This window comes from Tauraco erythrolophus, unplaced genomic scaffold, assembly GCF_009769465.1.
Source record: "Tauraco erythrolophus isolate bTauEry1 unplaced genomic scaffold, bTauEry1.pri scaffold_58_arrow_ctg1, whole genome shotgun sequence".
In the NCBI taxonomy this organism is placed as follows: domain Eukaryota; kingdom Metazoa; phylum Chordata; class Aves; order Musophagiformes; family Musophagidae; genus Tauraco; species Tauraco erythrolophus.
Window position 1 is genome coordinate 185931 of NW_028238626.1, and position 15995 is coordinate 201925.

Genomic DNA, 15995 nt, shown 5'->3' on the forward strand with positions numbered 1-15995 from the left:
AGCCCCGGCAGCCCAATCCCACGCCTGCCATAGTTTGCTGATGCTCCCTAGCAGCCTGACACCGCGCTCTCTTTAACATGCGACCATGTAAAAAAGCAACAGCTCGTTTGATTTATGATACTTCAGAACAACTAAGATTCAATTGCTCCGCACGTCCCTGGCTCTGATTACCTCCTAAATGAGATAAACTGATGGCAATTTATCCCCAGACCTCACCAACTTTCCCAGGATGCTAACCGGAGACGCTCGCGCCCTGCGCACGCAGGCGTCGGGCCGGGCACGGCGGAAGGCACGGCCCACGCCGTCTGCTCCCCGCACAGCCCTGCTGCTGCCCGGGCCGGGGGAGACGCTGCGGCGGAGAGCCGAGCCTGACACCGTGCCTGGCTCCACGCCACTCCGAGGTCTCCCAGCAGGAGGCTTTGGGGGGTCCCAGCAGCAGTGGTCCCTGCACGGGCACGGCCACGCTGGCATGAGCTCATAGAGAGCACAGCGGGTGGCGGGGCTGTCCCCCACGGCCCTCCCGAGACGGTGTACCCTCCGGAGCAGGATGAGCACCACGAGGGATGGCAGCTCTGCCACAGGGCATGGCAGTCCTGCTCTCTGCACTGTGATTTTCACACTTTCACCATCTTGACTACGTGAAAGCCAAAAGCTCAGATTAGCCCACTGTGAGAAAGCCTGCTGCAACTGCTCGAAAGCAGCTAAAAAAGATTCAAGGAAGAATCAGACATACTTACAGACACCGGTCCATGACATAACTCGTCAGTCCTGCCCATGATATGGGGCAATGCTCAGCACTGGGTTCACAGCTGGAACCAGCTGCTGACCATGAAGACGTCAGGACGGCACCTCACGTAGAGGCTCATCATCTCCTGTCTGCTCGCTGCCCGTCTCCACCTCTGACGGAAACGTCCTGCCCGGCAGGACGGTGGCCGGGCTGTGACTGCGGCCCAGCGCTCACCCCAAGCACCCAGGAAGCTGACAGCCTGGGCATCGGTCCCAGTGGCGCCGCCCTGACCTGCCCCGGGCTGCCCGTCCTGGCGATGAGCTGCCGTGGGGCACCCGGCACCCTCCGGACCTGCGGCACGCACAGCCTGGCCTCCCCAGGGTGCCAACGCAGGGTGGCTTGTGAGGATGGCAGAACTGGCCCAGCCTTCGCCACTCCAATTTTGCAATTGGATCAGCTTTCTAGACTACACAAAGAACGAATACGAGGGAAGTTTTTGAAAAGCCAATCAAAAAGCCAGGAACCCACTGTTCGATGTCCCGCGTGGAAGACGTTCTGACCCAGCGTGTGCCTGGCAGCAGCAGGCTCTGGTCGCCTGTGCCCGACAACAGCGTTGGGCCAGCGGACACTGCATCCCTTCACCGACTGGGGAGAGACAGAGGGACTTGGGAAGACTGGATTCAAGCTGGAGACACGGAGGTCGGATTGCTTGTGTGATTGCAGGTCACAGATGCCCCCTCTGCTCTGCCGTGCCCCTCCGCTCTGCCGTGCCCCCTCTGCTCTGCCGTGCCCCCTCGCTCTGCTGTGCTCTCCTGGCTCTTCACAGTGGTCTCCTCACTGCTCCCTTCCGACCGCTGCACTGGAGCAGCTCCACAGCCCGCTGCCACGTGTCCCAGCAGCGGCAGTACTGCGGATCACTGGGGAGGGATTTTTCCTGCTCCCGGTTCTGGTGCCAGAGGCTACTGGCAGTAGGAGGAGCAACGGTGTGCCAGGTCTGTGCAGTGACAAATGAAGTTTGGTAACTGACACTCTACTGGCAAATGAAGTTCCATGTTGATAAAGGTGAAGTAATGCACATTGTAGGAAAAATGACATCACTCCAACACCTGACAGGGCTCTAAATTAACTGCATCAACCAAGACGGGACCTGGATATCGCTGCAGGTAGCACAAGACCTCTGCCCAGCACACCACTGTGGCCAAGGACCAAGGCAGGGACTATCAGAACACGTCCTGATGCCCTTGTACGCACCACGTGGCACCACATTGTCACCATGTGCAGCCTCGGTCACTCCACCTTCCAAGGATATGGCCAAACAGGGAAAGACAGCGAGAGTGAGCACGTGTCTGAAAAAACTCCCTATGAAGTGACAGAAAAACTGGGATGGCTCAAAGATCTGTGGACTGGGCATCCAAGGAGGGTGACAACCATCTGCTCTGCCCACTTGGATGCAGAGGGCTGGGAATTCTGCCAGGGGACGGATCACACACGTCTTGCAGAAAAATAAATTACTTAATTTTAAGACTTTGAGCAGTGGTTAGTCCACATTACTGCTTTGCAAAAGTGTCGCCACATTTAATCCCCTATGCCGCAACTTGAGACCCCAGCCTCTGCCCTTCTCACGCCCTGGCAGCGGTGCTGAACTGCCTTGCAGGACCGGACTTTTCTCTGCAAGTTCTGAAAACAACAGCCCTTTGCTTCTCAGTCTTCATTCTGGTAAGCTGAACACCTGAATGTCCACATCACAAACATGTTCATCAGACCCAAGTCAGTTTGTGACCTTCTTTACAACTCTCTCCAGTATTTCCACACTCTCCTGGAGTATTATTTACAGGATGGGACAGAGCACTTCAGCACGTGCTTTCTCAGTCTCACGTGTAGGTGCAAAGTCATCCTACTCTTTGGTAGCCCACTTTTCAGACGTACACAGAGCAGAAGCCAAAGCACTGGACTGCGAACTGCAAACCCAGAGCTGATGTGGGGAAGGGCAGGGACGTGTCCGAAGAGTCAACACACACCCACAGCTAAGAACACAGCAGCTGTTTAACAAAATGTAAATACAGATAATACTTCTTGCCTTCCCTGAGACATCCAGTGTACATTACAGACTCAAACGATGCCCAAGATGCCTGAATCAACCACTGCAGAGCAGAAGCCTTTCCCAAACTCGGTGTTTTTCAGACGAAGATAACTACAACAGAACTGCTGGACTCCTGTGCAGACCATCACCACAAAGCTTCTAAGAGAGAGAATTTAAGAAGAGTTGTTCTTGGGAACCCCGGGCTGCTGGTCTGCAGGATCACCTGTGGTTTGGAGCAAGATGCCCCGACAGCCGCAGCACGCTGTGTTAGGCACGGGCTGACGCATGCACAGGCTCAAGTGTTTTGGTTTGTTTTACACTTGTACTTAACCCCTCTCTCCCTGCCTTTAGCCATCTGAATTACATCTTTATTTGGGTTTGCTACAAAAACTCACTGAGTGCTGTGGGACAGGATGACCTAGCAAAAAAGTCAAATCTTAAAGACTGAGGCTCACATTTTCCACAGATACTAACCATCTGTGGAAATCTGGATGGCTTTTCACAGCAAAATGCACCTCCCTGTGCCTTGTAGGCTCCCTGCCAAGTGTTGGGTCCCTCTTCAGAAACCAGAGAGACGCCAAAGTTCCTCAACAGAAAAACCATCAGTACTTCTAGCATAGGCAAAGCAACGTATACATCTCCAGCTGGTTTCCTGAAGCAGACAAACTTTTCCAAAAGTTTGAGGCAGATGGCCTGCACAGGTCTTCTACACGATGAAAGTTTGGCAAATTTGCAAGCCAACAGAAACAGGTTCTTTCTTGTGACAGGTTCTTAGAATCATAGAATCATAGAATCATAGAATGGTTAGGGCTGGAAGGGACCTTCAAAGGTCATCTAGTCCAACCCCCCTGCAAGGAACAGGGATATCTCCAACTAGATCAGGTTGCTCAGGGCCTTGTCCAACCTGGCCTTGAACGTCTCCAGGGATGGAGCATCCACCACCTCTCTGGGCAACCTGTTCCAGTGTTCTACCACTCTCATGGTAAAAAATTTTTTCCTAATATCCAACCTGAACCTACCTCCCTCTATTTTAAAACCGTTACCCCTTGTCCTATCATAACTGGCCCTCCTGAACAGCCTCTCCCCATCTTTCCTGTAGGCCCCCTTGAGGTACTGGAAGACCGCTATAAGGTCACCCCGGAGCCTCCTCTTCTCCAGGCTGAACAGCCCCAACTCTTTCAGCCTGTCCTCATAGGAAAGGTGCTCCAGCCCTCTTATCATCTTCGTGGCCCTCCTCTGGACCCTCTCCAACTGGTCCATGTCCTTCTTATGTTGGGGACTCCAGAACTGGACGCAGTACTCCAAGTGAGGTCTCACGAGGGCAGAGTAGAGGGGGAGAATCACCTCCCTCGACCTGCTGGCCACGCTCCTCTTGATGCAGCCCAGGACGCGGTTGGCCTTCTGGGCCGCAAGAGCACATTGCCGGCTCATATTGAGCTTCTCGTCCACCATTCTTTCTTGTGACACCTTAGGCATAGTTAAGCACGCCGTAACTAGGTGGTGTGCTCTCAGCTCTGCTATACAGTCAGTAATGAGTGTTACCACTAACAGCACGTGCAGTCAGGGGCAGGATGGCAGTCCTGCTCCCGCTGCAGGTGAGAAATCAAGGGCAGAGCAGGAGGGGCGAGTTGCTTTCTTCTGCCTACGCACAGCCCTGCTGGGACGAGGAGCGCTCCGAGCCCCAGGTCCCCAGTGAGCCCCGGCAGGACTGCTGGTGCCCAGTGCTCTGCGCCGGCGGAGCTGCCCCTCCAGCAGCAGATATTCCCTACCTTCTGCTGCCGTGCTGGGGCCGTCAGGCCGAGTCGTCCCTGTGCTCTTTTTCCTGCGATGCTTCTTCCTGTTCGCATGTGGCGACGGAGGCGGCTCCAGCTTCGGGCTGGCAGCACTGGAGATGTTCGGGCTGGAGCTGAGGGAATCGGCAGTACCGTTAGCTGGGAACAAACATAAAGAAAGTAATGTACAGCGAGGCAGTGACCACTGGCTCTTTCTACAGACAAGCAAGCATCCTGGAGACAGCTCTGCCGGGCTCAGAACGCACAGCCCCATGAGACAGGGCTGTACCCACGCTCAGCCCGTCGCACGGGGCAGCTCCGACACTGGCTCCAGCTCAGGATCCTCAGGAGGGTCAGGCTGAACATGCTCTGCACTGGGATTCATCTGGCATGATGACACAGAGACAGCGCTGGCACCTATGTGGCCAGGACAAGCCCCGTGGCATCACAGGGGCAGCCCGACATGCCAACCCCTCAGCACGTGTCCCTGTGCACTGCTCAGCACAGCGTCCACGTAGGGTGATGGGTGCATTTTGGGCAGGGACAGTCCCAAGAGGTGCTCTCGGGCACCCCAGGGGCAGTCCCAGGTCCCGGGGTCTGCACGGCCACTGCCGAAGCGTCGGTGCCCCACGGCACTGCTCTGCCAGCCGGGGTGACGGGGGTTGCCGCACTCAGGAACCTAAGCATGATGGTCTTGATAGGCTTCCGATACGGAGCTGAAGAAGCTGCATCCCCAGCAGCAACGCACCAAATTTATCCTCAATCATACTGTTCCTTACAATTAATAGCAGAATTAGAAACAATCAGGGAGCTGCCTAATTACTGTCAATTAGAGCGCGCTAATCAAGCTCCGATCACACACACACACGCTGCCGCTGCACTCACCATTAAATGTCAAATTTCATTAGAGACCAGCAACAAAATCAAAAGCCTGACATTCAATTTCAGCAGCACACACAGCGCAGGCTTCCAATCAGCATAAAAATGCAGACTCCGGGGAAGGCGACGAGGCGCAGGAGCCCTCGCTGCACTGTTAACCCTCTCCGAAATACGCTCCTGCCTCTCCAGTGCCCACCCGCCCACGGGGCACGGATGGCAGCTCTGCTCCCGGCCCGCTCCTCTCCTGGGGAGCTCGTTGTCCTCTTTGCGACAACCCCGTGTCTCCCATCGAGTCCCAACCTCTCATTTCCATGTTTTGTGGCACCTGGAATTAAGAAAGCAGTCACGGCGTCTAAGGAGGGCAGCACCCTCCAGCAGCGGGCACTGCCGGTGACTTGGTCGCCCTTCTCCCGCCCCAGCCCCGGCTCTCGGGGCTCGGGCTGTCTGTGCGGCCAGACAAACCCCCACCAGTGGGACAGAGGGACAGAGGGACAGAGGGACAGAGGGACAGAGGGCTGCAGCAGCGGCCGGGAGCTGCCCCAGGCAGAGGTCCGGCGTGCGGCCGATGTACCCCGTGCACGGCCAGGAGAGGCTGCAGCATCAGAGCTCTCCCACCTCTGGTTTCCACAACATTTGACACACACACGTAAGGTGTTTCTGCCGCTATTTATCCACAGGGAAATATTCACCCTTGACAATTAAGAGAGAGAAATCTAACAAATCCAGACTCCATTTTCACAAACATAACTTACTGACACCGTTCAGCAGGACTGTGCTCACAGCAGGTGTGAGGCACCTTCATCTCCCAGCCGGGGTGTCGCAGGGGACCTGAACTTTCCCGTCTGAGGCTACACGTGGTGCATCCAGCCTACCTCTGCTGCCCACCTGCTCACCAGGACACCCCCCGGGCCAAACCACACGCTGCTGCCATCCTGCTCCCCTCCAGGCTCAACGGGAGGATCCGTGCCTTTCTGCAGCTCCCGACAATGTGCCTGCAGGTGCAACGAGCCCGTCACCTCCCGCTCTGCGGAGCAGAGATTGCCCATGTCGCTGCTCTTCTTGCTGCCCAGCAGCTGAAGACACAGAGCAGGGGGCTGCCAGGGTGCCCCAATGGGATGGGGATGGACTGAAATGGGTGGGGGCAGAACGTGAAACATGCTCCCTCTACAAGATCAGGTATTGCTTGCTTTCCCTCTTTCTCCCCAGCAGGACAGAAGTGAGCTCCTCTGACCCACCCAAGGACATCTGGGTCCCGGTCTCAGCACAGGAACCCTTCTGCAGGCACACGTGGGACCTCCTGGTTCCTCCCTCCAAACCAGCCCCTGGTCCCCACGGGTGGGCCGCAGAGGTCCTCCCATGAAGGATGAACACAAAATGTGCTGGAGTATGCTCACATAATCCATACAACCCATCCCACCCCGCTTCCATGTGCTCTCCAGGGCACGACTGGTGGAGGCAGTCCGTCCCTGGGAGCTGTGAGGGCAGCCTGCACCCGCTGCATGTGCCTGCCCGCCTGCTCTGCGCAGAGCAGCACTCCCCACCGTGCCCCGCTGTTCAGAGCCAGGAACACGGCGGAGAACTCAGACTCAGTTGCCCAGACGCAGCGGTACAGCCGGGGCTCCGGTGCGGATGCAAGGCACCCCTGCCTTGGCTCAGCTCAGCCCGGCAGTGGAGGGCTGACACGCTGCTTGGCTCGGCACGCCGTGCCACGTGGGAAGCACTGCCTGCTCCCCCAAAAGCCCTCTCCCTCCTGACACCAGGAACCCACCTCTCCAGGGTCTGCGTTGTCCCAGACCTTCCTCGGCAGCCCCGAGTGGTTCTGGGATGGGAGACAGATACTGGGAGGTACGAAATCGCTGCTGTCCCTGCCAGCACAGCGGTGACGGCACCATGAGCTGCAAGCTGGGCGATGGACCACGCGGTGGCTCCAGCAGCCCCCAGGACAGCTGGGCTGGTCGCCCCTCACATGCCACGGACCCCTCAGCACAGCAACGTGCCTCTGGACCACTAACTCAGGGCAGGGCAGGGCAAGGCAGGATGACCCACACGGTTTGGGGTCCAGCACAGTGCAGCGGGACCTGGGCAGAGCAGACGAGCAGCCACCAGCGCTCGGACGCACAATCAGCACTGAGTTGGCATCTCACCTCTCCACGTCACGGGAGAAGCAGCAGCATCTCAGCTCCTGCTTGTGCCAGTCTCCAGGTTACTCGGCACGAAAGAGGCAGATTGCTCCGGGCAGCCATGAGCGCAGCGCACTCCTCCCGTGGGCTGAGAGCAGAGGCCACCCTGCTCCCCAGTGGCACTTGGGCCAGAGCCAGGGCAGGAAAAACACCAGTATGGCCACGCCAGGCCCCTGGGCTCCGCAGCAGGCGGCTGGGAGGAGGAGGACGAGACCTGCTGAGATGATCCCTGGGCCAGAGGCTGTCCAGGCAGGCAGCTGGTGCCCGGAAGGGCTGTGATACAAAATCCACCTGTGCGAAGGACACGTGCGTGCTGACCACAGCGCTGCCGTCGGCTCGTCCGCAGAAGAACCTGGGCACACTGGGCAGTCGGCACGGGAGGCTCCTGCCGCCTGCGTGCATGGCACGGCTCCGTGTGCCGGGCAAGGTGCCGCCAGCAGTGGGGACACCCCCCTCCCGGTGCGGGGCATCCCAGCAGCCAGACCCATGCCCGAAGCAGCACGCGGAGCGCCGGTCCCACTTCCACCCCATCCCTCCGTCGCCGGCGGAGCGGGGGCCGCCCTGCCGCACCCCGTGTCCGAGGCGAGGGGCTGGGGGGGGGGGCTGCCGGCACATTAACGCTCCGAGCTGCGCCCTTCCGCTCCCGTCGCCTGCGCTGCCCCATCAGCAGTAACAGTCTGATTAATTCGCTTCCAGCAGGGAGCTGATGGGGCCAATGATGGAGCCGCTGCATCAGGCGCGCTGAAATTGATAGTTTTTCACAGTTACAAATGAGGAGCCTCCTCAGCTGCAAATGGCGCCGGCACAGTCGGACTCCGGTAATGATCATAAAGAGGCTCTCTTTAAACTGCGAAAGCCCCTGGGAGCGAGCGGGGGGGCGGCTGCCGCGCTAATGAGAACTACAAGGGGCGAGCAGGCATGGAAATGGCTCCTCCACTCTTGATGTGCATTTAACTGCTTTTTTAGTGCGGCGGCAGAGCCAGGAACGAAGGAGTGATGAATGCAGCACAAAAGCATTTATTTTCCAATTCGGCAAAGTGGCTACGTTGGGAAATGTATGAATTATTTTAATTCACTCAACTGTCCTGAAACATCACAGAGAGCGAGTGAGCGTGGGGGGAGGGGGCGGGCCGCGCTCGCTGTGTGCTCCGGAGACAGGAATTGCTCCTATTTGTTCAACTGCCCCGAAATCTGGGAGCTGGGGGTGCCGAGAAGGAGCAGCGATGGGGGAAAGCACTGGTTACTCCTCGTGTGGTGAGCCGAGAGCGCGGCAGGCGGAGGAGCGAGGGCAGAACCGTCCTGCCGCGGAGCAGCATCCCTCGGCTGGAGGGAGACCACTTCGCCGTGCCTGGCAGGAGAGCTTCTGCCCTGGTTGGGACACTGCAGCTGGCCCTCGGAAGGTGGACAGTCCCAACAGGGCCCCAGAGGTCGTGTCCGACACCCGCGAGCTCGCTCTGGGCTCGCAGCCGCCGGGCAGCGCTCAGGACTGCCCCGTCACCAACACAAGCTGCCCACCTGCCGCAGCAGAGGTGAGCGGGGTCCCGAGTGCCACTTACTGGGGTTGGGGCAGCTTCCGGGGATGGCCACGGCCTCGTTCCACTGATCCGCGCTGGAGACGGAGTAGGAGCGCTGGTGCATGCCGTCAGGCTTGGAGCTGAAGCCCACCAGGTTGATGCCGCTGATGGAGCGCTCCGAGTGCAGGGAGGTACTGCTGGTGGAGTGGGGAGCACCTGCGAAAGAGACACGGATTTAGCACCGACCAGCTGCTGCTCTGACGCACGGCAGAGGAAGGAAAAGCTGTCCTGTACCCGATGCGACGTGCCCCGGGTGGCCTGGCATGAGGACAGGCTCCGTTTGGCTCCCCTCTCCCAAGGGGTGCCAGTGCATCACCCCAAAAGGTGCTGAGAAAAGAGCAGTGCCCAGCACACGCTGCTTCTCTGCGGGACAGCCAGCTCCACGCATTTCAGTGCAGCACCCTGGGGTGCACAGCCAGCCATCCTGGCACACAGCTTCCCCCTCCAGCCAGGATTTGCATCTGGAGTTCATCACTATGGCCTCAGGCACCAGGACAAACACAAACCCACCCATGGCTGCTGTGCCCATCCTCACTCCTTAACTTTGCTCCCGTGTGTCCCTAGCAAGAAACAGAACCATGTCGGAGGCACTGGGAGTGAATGGAAAATCAGAGGGAGGATGTCAAAGGGACAGCAAGGGCACAGATGTCTGTAGGGTGGGGATCGTGGGTGGAAAAGCCTCTTCCCACTAGCTGGAAACCCCTCGAGCCAAGCCCAGACCGTGAACCCCTCAGGAAAGGAGCGTTTTTGGGACTAGAGGCCATCACAGAAGACAAGATCACAGAGACATTCAAAATGGGTCAAGTGTTTCTGGATTACGAGAACACCCAAAATTTCCAGAGTAGTAAACAGAGCAGCTCTGACAGGGAGCGCAAATCTTGCTGCTCCAGGCTGCAGGCAATCTGTTCCGGAGGACGATGCTGCCGCAGAGAGACTACGGACACTTGCCCACCACGAGCACTTCCCTGCGCCTTCCCTTAGGGTGTTCAGCTCCAGCCACCACAGAGCAAGCGCTCTGGGAGCTTGGGGCCAGCAAAGGGTCCCTTTCCCTACTCTGAAGCTCCCTTTCCTTCTCCCACGCCCAGAGGCACAGATGCTGAGCTGACCCCCACACCAGCCCTCCTGGCCAGCGACGAGGGCAGGGCCTGGTGGACGGCTCCGGCCACGGTGTGCCCGGCTGATGAGATGCACGTCCACAGCCCGACCCGCCAGCTTCCCCCAGCCCCGCCAGAGCTGACCGCCCCGCGGGCACGCCAGGAGCCGGGTCAAGAGGAACCCAGCAACACGTTTGATGGGACTGGTACGCACGTGGGATCCTTTCAGAGCAGCAGGCTGCAGAGCAGGCGGACACGTGCAGCAGCAGGTCCGCAGCTGGATCTGCTGCAGCCAGGACAGCTCACCCAGTTGTGTCTTCACTGTAAAACCAGCCCCCTTGGGCTCCCACAGAATCCCAGCATGGCTGAGGCTGGAAGGGATGTACGGGGCGCGTCCTGTCCAAGCCCTGCTCAAGCAGGGCTACTCAGAGCCAGCTGCCCCGCACTTTTTCTGGATGGTTTTTGAGTATCTCTAAGGAGGGACACGGCCCAACCTTGCTGGGCAACCCCTTCCAGTGCTCAGCCACCCTCCATGAAGAGCAGAGCCCTGTAAAGTCCCATGTGGAGCCCGGGATTTTGTATATAAAGTTATGTTTCTGCCCCCACTGTTCCCAGGAAAACCTAAGAAATGCAATTGGAATGTCACTGGTGCCCGAGCGCTGCCTGAGGCTGCAGAGTGCCCGACACAGCAGCTCAAGAACCCTAGATGCCCCCTGTGAAAGGCAGATCCAGGGCATGTGCTGAACAGAGGGATGCCGTGGGCCGGCAGCCCTGTGCCGGGCACACTGCCATCCATCGCCAGCACGGCCGGTGCCTCCCACCCTCCTCTTCCGCGTACCCACCCTGGACCAAGATCCCCTTTCTCTGCTGCGCTGCAGGGACTGTGCGGAAGCGCTGCCCGCAGTCCTGCCTGCCCGGCAGTGCCCACGCACAGCTCGCAGGGCTGCTGCTGGCAGCCCCCGCTGCCAGGGCCGTGCCCATGCGGCAGGAGCGTGGGGCAGGAGCGGCAGAGCTGCCGGCTCGCCCGCCTCCAGCCCGGCTGCTGCGCACTCCTCCTCCCTCCCCTGTTCAGCGCCACAGAAACACGTGTAAAACCATGACACTGACTTTGCCTCTAATTAGCCCTTAATTTACAAGACACACTCGGAAGGGTAATTAGCTGGCGCTCCGCTCCTGACTGCCGCATCCATCTCCTCTCGCCTCCTCGTGGGAGGGAGCCTGCTGCCACCGGAGCAGGGACAACGCTGCTCTCCTGGGACCAGCAAGAGCTGGGTCCTGGGGACTGTGCTGCTGGGCTGGGCTGGGCTGGGACGGGACAGGATGGGACGGGACAGGACGGGATGGGACAAGACGAGATGGGACAGGATGGGATGGGACAAGATGAGATGGGACAGGACGAGATGGGACAGGACGGGATGGGACAGGCTGCCCCCAGAGCTCCGGCAGCACCCACCAGCCCCGTGCCAGGGTGCACACACAGTACGTGTCCATCGCCACAGCCATGGAGGAGAGGGAGGCAAACCGGAGGAGGGCAGCATGCCTGGGAGAAGGTCCTGCAGCAGAGGGGAAAGTCCTGCAGAGCCCCAGGATGCCCAGATTTGCCCCTCGCACCCCCACCCCAGCCACGCCGGGAGCCCCAGCCCGCAGGCACGTGCCCTTCCATCTCCCTTCCGAGGACCAGCGCGGGCTGCCACGAACGCCCAAGTGCCGCAGCCCTGACCAGAGCCAGGGACACACCACTCCACTGCGGCCAAGGCACCCTGCAGACCTGCCCACAGCGATGGACCTCCTCGGTGCTGTGGCAGTGTGTGGTGAGCGAGGTCGGGCAGCAGAAACGAGCGCTGGCAGCAGGAAAGGCAGCAGGAAAGGCTGGCTGCTGCAGTCGGACTCACAGAGCAGCACCCCCGGGTGCCTCGAGAGGCTGCCCCACAGCCCCCCACAGCCCACCTCTGCTTGCCAGTGGCCACCGTGGAGCAGACCGTGCTGCCAGGGCAGGTGGCCACAGCTGCGACGTGACCCGCGCCAGGCGTGCAGGATGCCAAGCATGTGCAGAAGAAGACACGCTTGGGAAAGGCGCCAACGTGTGCTCAGAGCTCACACTGCACACCCATGGCGACCATCCACCCCTGCCCAGCGAGAGCCTCCCACATCCCGCACCCGCCTCGCCGCAGCGCGTGCCACCGAGAAGCGGCACCGATTCGAAAATTTCGGCGCTGCTACGACTTCCAGGAGCAGGTTCCATCAGCCTCTGCAGCCTCTCCAGGAGGTGCCCGCGCTTCGGACCAGCTGCCCGGAGCCACCGAGCCGCAGAGAACGTCCTCCCAGCCCCGCCGGCTGCGCAACTCCGGCTCATCCCAGGGATCTGCAGGCTGGTCCCAACGAGGCTAGAGCCCTCAGGAATTGCGTCCCTTTGGAAGTGACACCACTGGCAGCTGCTGGGTGTGTTCCTTTTAAATTCAGCAGGGAAAGCAAACGGTGAATAAAAGGCTAGATGTAAGACACCACTGCCTCTGGCAGCCAAAGCCTCCAGGAGCTGAGCTCTCCCTCACCCTACAGTCCTGCTAGCAAAGCTCTCCCAGACTCTATTCCCTCAAATCCCCAAAACCCAGACTGACATGGACCTGTCAGTGTGACCTCAGCAGGGGACGCTTCGCGTGGCCTTTCTGAAGTACAGCCTCACTGACGGCGTGGCAGCAAACGGGATACGACCTAAGAGAGAGAAGGTGGTGGATGCTCCATCCTGCCCAGAGAGGTGGTGGATGCTCCATCCCTGGAGACGTTCAAGGCCCGGTTGGATGAGGCCCTGAGCAACCTGATCTAGTTGGAGATATCCCTGTTCCTTGCAGGGGGGTTGGACTAGATGACCTTTGAAGGTCCCTTCCAGCCCTAACCATTCTATGATTCTATGATTCTATGATTCTAAAAGCAGAATGTCATTTTTCCAAGGGTGAGCGCGGCAGCCTGGATGCTTCAGGAACACGCCTGAACCAAACCAACTGGGAATTCCTCCTTAAGGTGTGGATGCACAGGGAACCAGATAAAGGTGAGTTTGCAAAAGGGGCACCATCGGTTGGGAAGGAGATCGTCTGCAGAGTCACCTGAGGATCTTCGGACAAATCTTTGGACAAATTTAATACTTTCAACAGCAATTTTGCAAAATTAGACATGAGTTCTGGTGAAACATCCTGGTGGCATTAAGCTGGAAGCACTGCCAGTATTTTGGTGATGAAGATATCGTGCAGGACAAGATTCTGAAAAGTGAGCTAACAAAACCTCAACAAAATGTATTTAGTGCAACCCTGGGAAAGTCTGTACTGTTTTCCATGAGATTTGGATCACACCCCAGTGACAAGAAGAATCATAGAATCATAGAATGGTTTGGGTTGGAAGGGACCTTAAAGATCATCCAGTTCCAACCCCCCCGCCATGGGCAGGGAAACCCTCCACCACACCAGGTTGCCCAAAGCCTCAGAAGAAGGCTTTGCCCAAAGCCAAAGAACATCAGCACCAGGCTGGGGCTCTTGACTGGAACCCTAGAGGAGGAGGAATTCTGCGAGGTGTGCCTTGCGTAACTGGGCAGCATGCACACTTTCTGCCCAAAGCTGGTGTGATACCTCACCTGGATGCTCATGCACAACCTACCACCTTGAAGAAAACTAATTCAAGGTGAATGGGTACAGACGACCAGGATGACCTTCTGTCCCTACTGACCCCGTTAGCTTACCGGTCCACGTTCCATGGCCCGCAGCCCTGACCTGCTGCAGGCTGCCAGGAGCAGCAGCGCAAAGTTACGGACACGCTAAGTCACTTTTTTTTAATAGGAGCAATACAGAAATACCTACATCCTTGGCAACCTCACTGAGGGAAGGACTACCTCCTTCTCTTCCTTGGACATCCAACAACCTGACCAGCACTGAAGAAAGCAAGCTGTGACACATCAGCTCTATTCCCTACCACCAACACCTACCACTCATTTCTGAGCAAGCGCCTGGTGGAGCCAGATGTCTCCCATGTCCCCCTGACGCACATGTCCTGGGTGCTGAGTGTCTGCAGTCTGGCCAGGACACGGAAGAGGGACTGTTTTAGTGGCACAGGTGGACACCAACAGACAAAGGACAGATACCAGTATAGTCCTGGGGTCAACCCAGGAGTACTGCCCTTTCAACCTGAGAAAGGGGACAAGGTCCCAGAGGCTCATCCTCCTTTGGACCATGCACACAGCAGACTGCAATAAAAAAACGTCTCCTCCGACTCTCACCTGGTGGTAACTCGAAGGAAGAGCTGCGTCTTGCTGGACTTATTCCCCACTGAAGTGTGGCCAGCAGGAGAACGGTCAGATGGCAGCTCCGTTCTGCTCTGCCTGTGCTTCTCCACAGCACCCACACACTGCAGCCAGGGCGGCGTGGCAGGACGTGGTTATCAGAAGCTGCGCACGGCAAAGCCAGCTGGTGGCAGAGGAGACCCTGACAAGTTTGCAGCTCCCACGAAAGCAGAAGGCGCAGACTCCTGACCCAGCTTCTGGAGCGAGCTTTGTCCTTGGTTCCTTCGCTGGAGCCGTGTTCTGCAGATTGTTTTCAGGAGGAGCTGCTGACTGCCCGTCCCCTGGCAGTGCCACTCTCCTGGGGCAGACGGGTGGCTGCCACCGGGCCCTTACGTCGCGGAGGAAACTGGGCTTGTCTGGGGGAACAGGGGTAAGCTGGATTTTACAGAGCTGGACACCAGCCGGGGAATTCCCCCGTGGTTATGGCCACGGACAGCACAGGTCCGTTCCCTGCAGCCAGGCCTCGCTCCGGCGCGGGAGGGACACCACCACCATGCTGCGCTGCAGCAGCGGCTGTCAGCCACGTGGCACGAGATAGGGATGGAGCTCACCTCGGGATGGGGCAAGGACACCCTGGCATGAAGCAAACCCTGCTTTCTCTGGTGCTGTGGGAGGGCAGGAGCACACTGCAGGTTAACGCTGTTCACTGTCTGCCAACCCGTGTCCCAGCCAGCCATCCGTTACCACCACCCATTAACCAAAACTTTCGGGTACTTGTTGGCAACTGACCATCACTTATTCCAAACAAAAATCAGAATTACTGTACGTCACCTCCGTGCACTGGCTCTCGAGCGCTCTGCTGGTGTCTGCAGCCAGGGCACATCTCAAAGCCCCGGAAAGCTGCGGCTGCGCTGGACCCCAGCACGCTGCTGTGGGGCTGCACGGAGCGGGCTGGGTGGGGACCCACCTCCAGCTGGTGGGAAACTCCTCAGCTCCGAGAGACCAAATGGCTCTGGAGGGGAGGGGAGAGCCAACGAGCCTGGTTAAGCGACTGCCTGTGAAATCCCTGCTGGTGAGGACATAATTCACCCCTCTCCGTCAATGGGCGGTCAGCTGCCGTGTACGCGGGAATGCGGCTGCCCTGGGAGCACCTCGCGGCCGCTGTTCCCAGGGCTGGGTTTCTGAACCGAGCACTGCAAGCTGTTCTGCTGGACACGCTCGGCTCCTTCCTCCTGAACAACTCCTACCAGTACCGAGGCGAACACGCAGGCTAGCTCTTACCGACCAGAGGCACCAGGATGGAGACATGTCATCTGAACGACATCGACCCCCACGTTCTCCTTGGGAGATGGCAACAAGGCACCTGTGCCACCCGGCGAGCACGGTGGGGCACGTTCTGGGATGACAGTTGTCCGTCCCAGCTCTGCT

The 15995-nt window shown here is 58.7% G+C and overlaps 1 protein-coding gene across 2 annotated transcripts in view; it reads right to left on the minus strand.

The window, feature by feature from the left end:
* AGAP3 (ArfGAP with GTPase domain, ankyrin repeat and PH domain 3) overlaps nt 1-15995 on the minus strand; it is a 142599-nt gene that overhangs the window by 10600 nt on the left and 116004 nt on the right. For both annotated transcript variants that reach the window (XM_086630885.1, XM_086630883.1), the window contains exons 12-13: nt 9195-9368; nt 4577-4738 (exon numbers count right to left, since the gene is read on the minus strand). In XM_086630885.1, coding sequence (XP_086487011.1) covers nt 4577-4738; nt 9195-9368 — 336 coding nt within the window. The remainder of the gene's footprint in view (nt 1-4576; nt 4739-9194; nt 9369-15995) is intronic.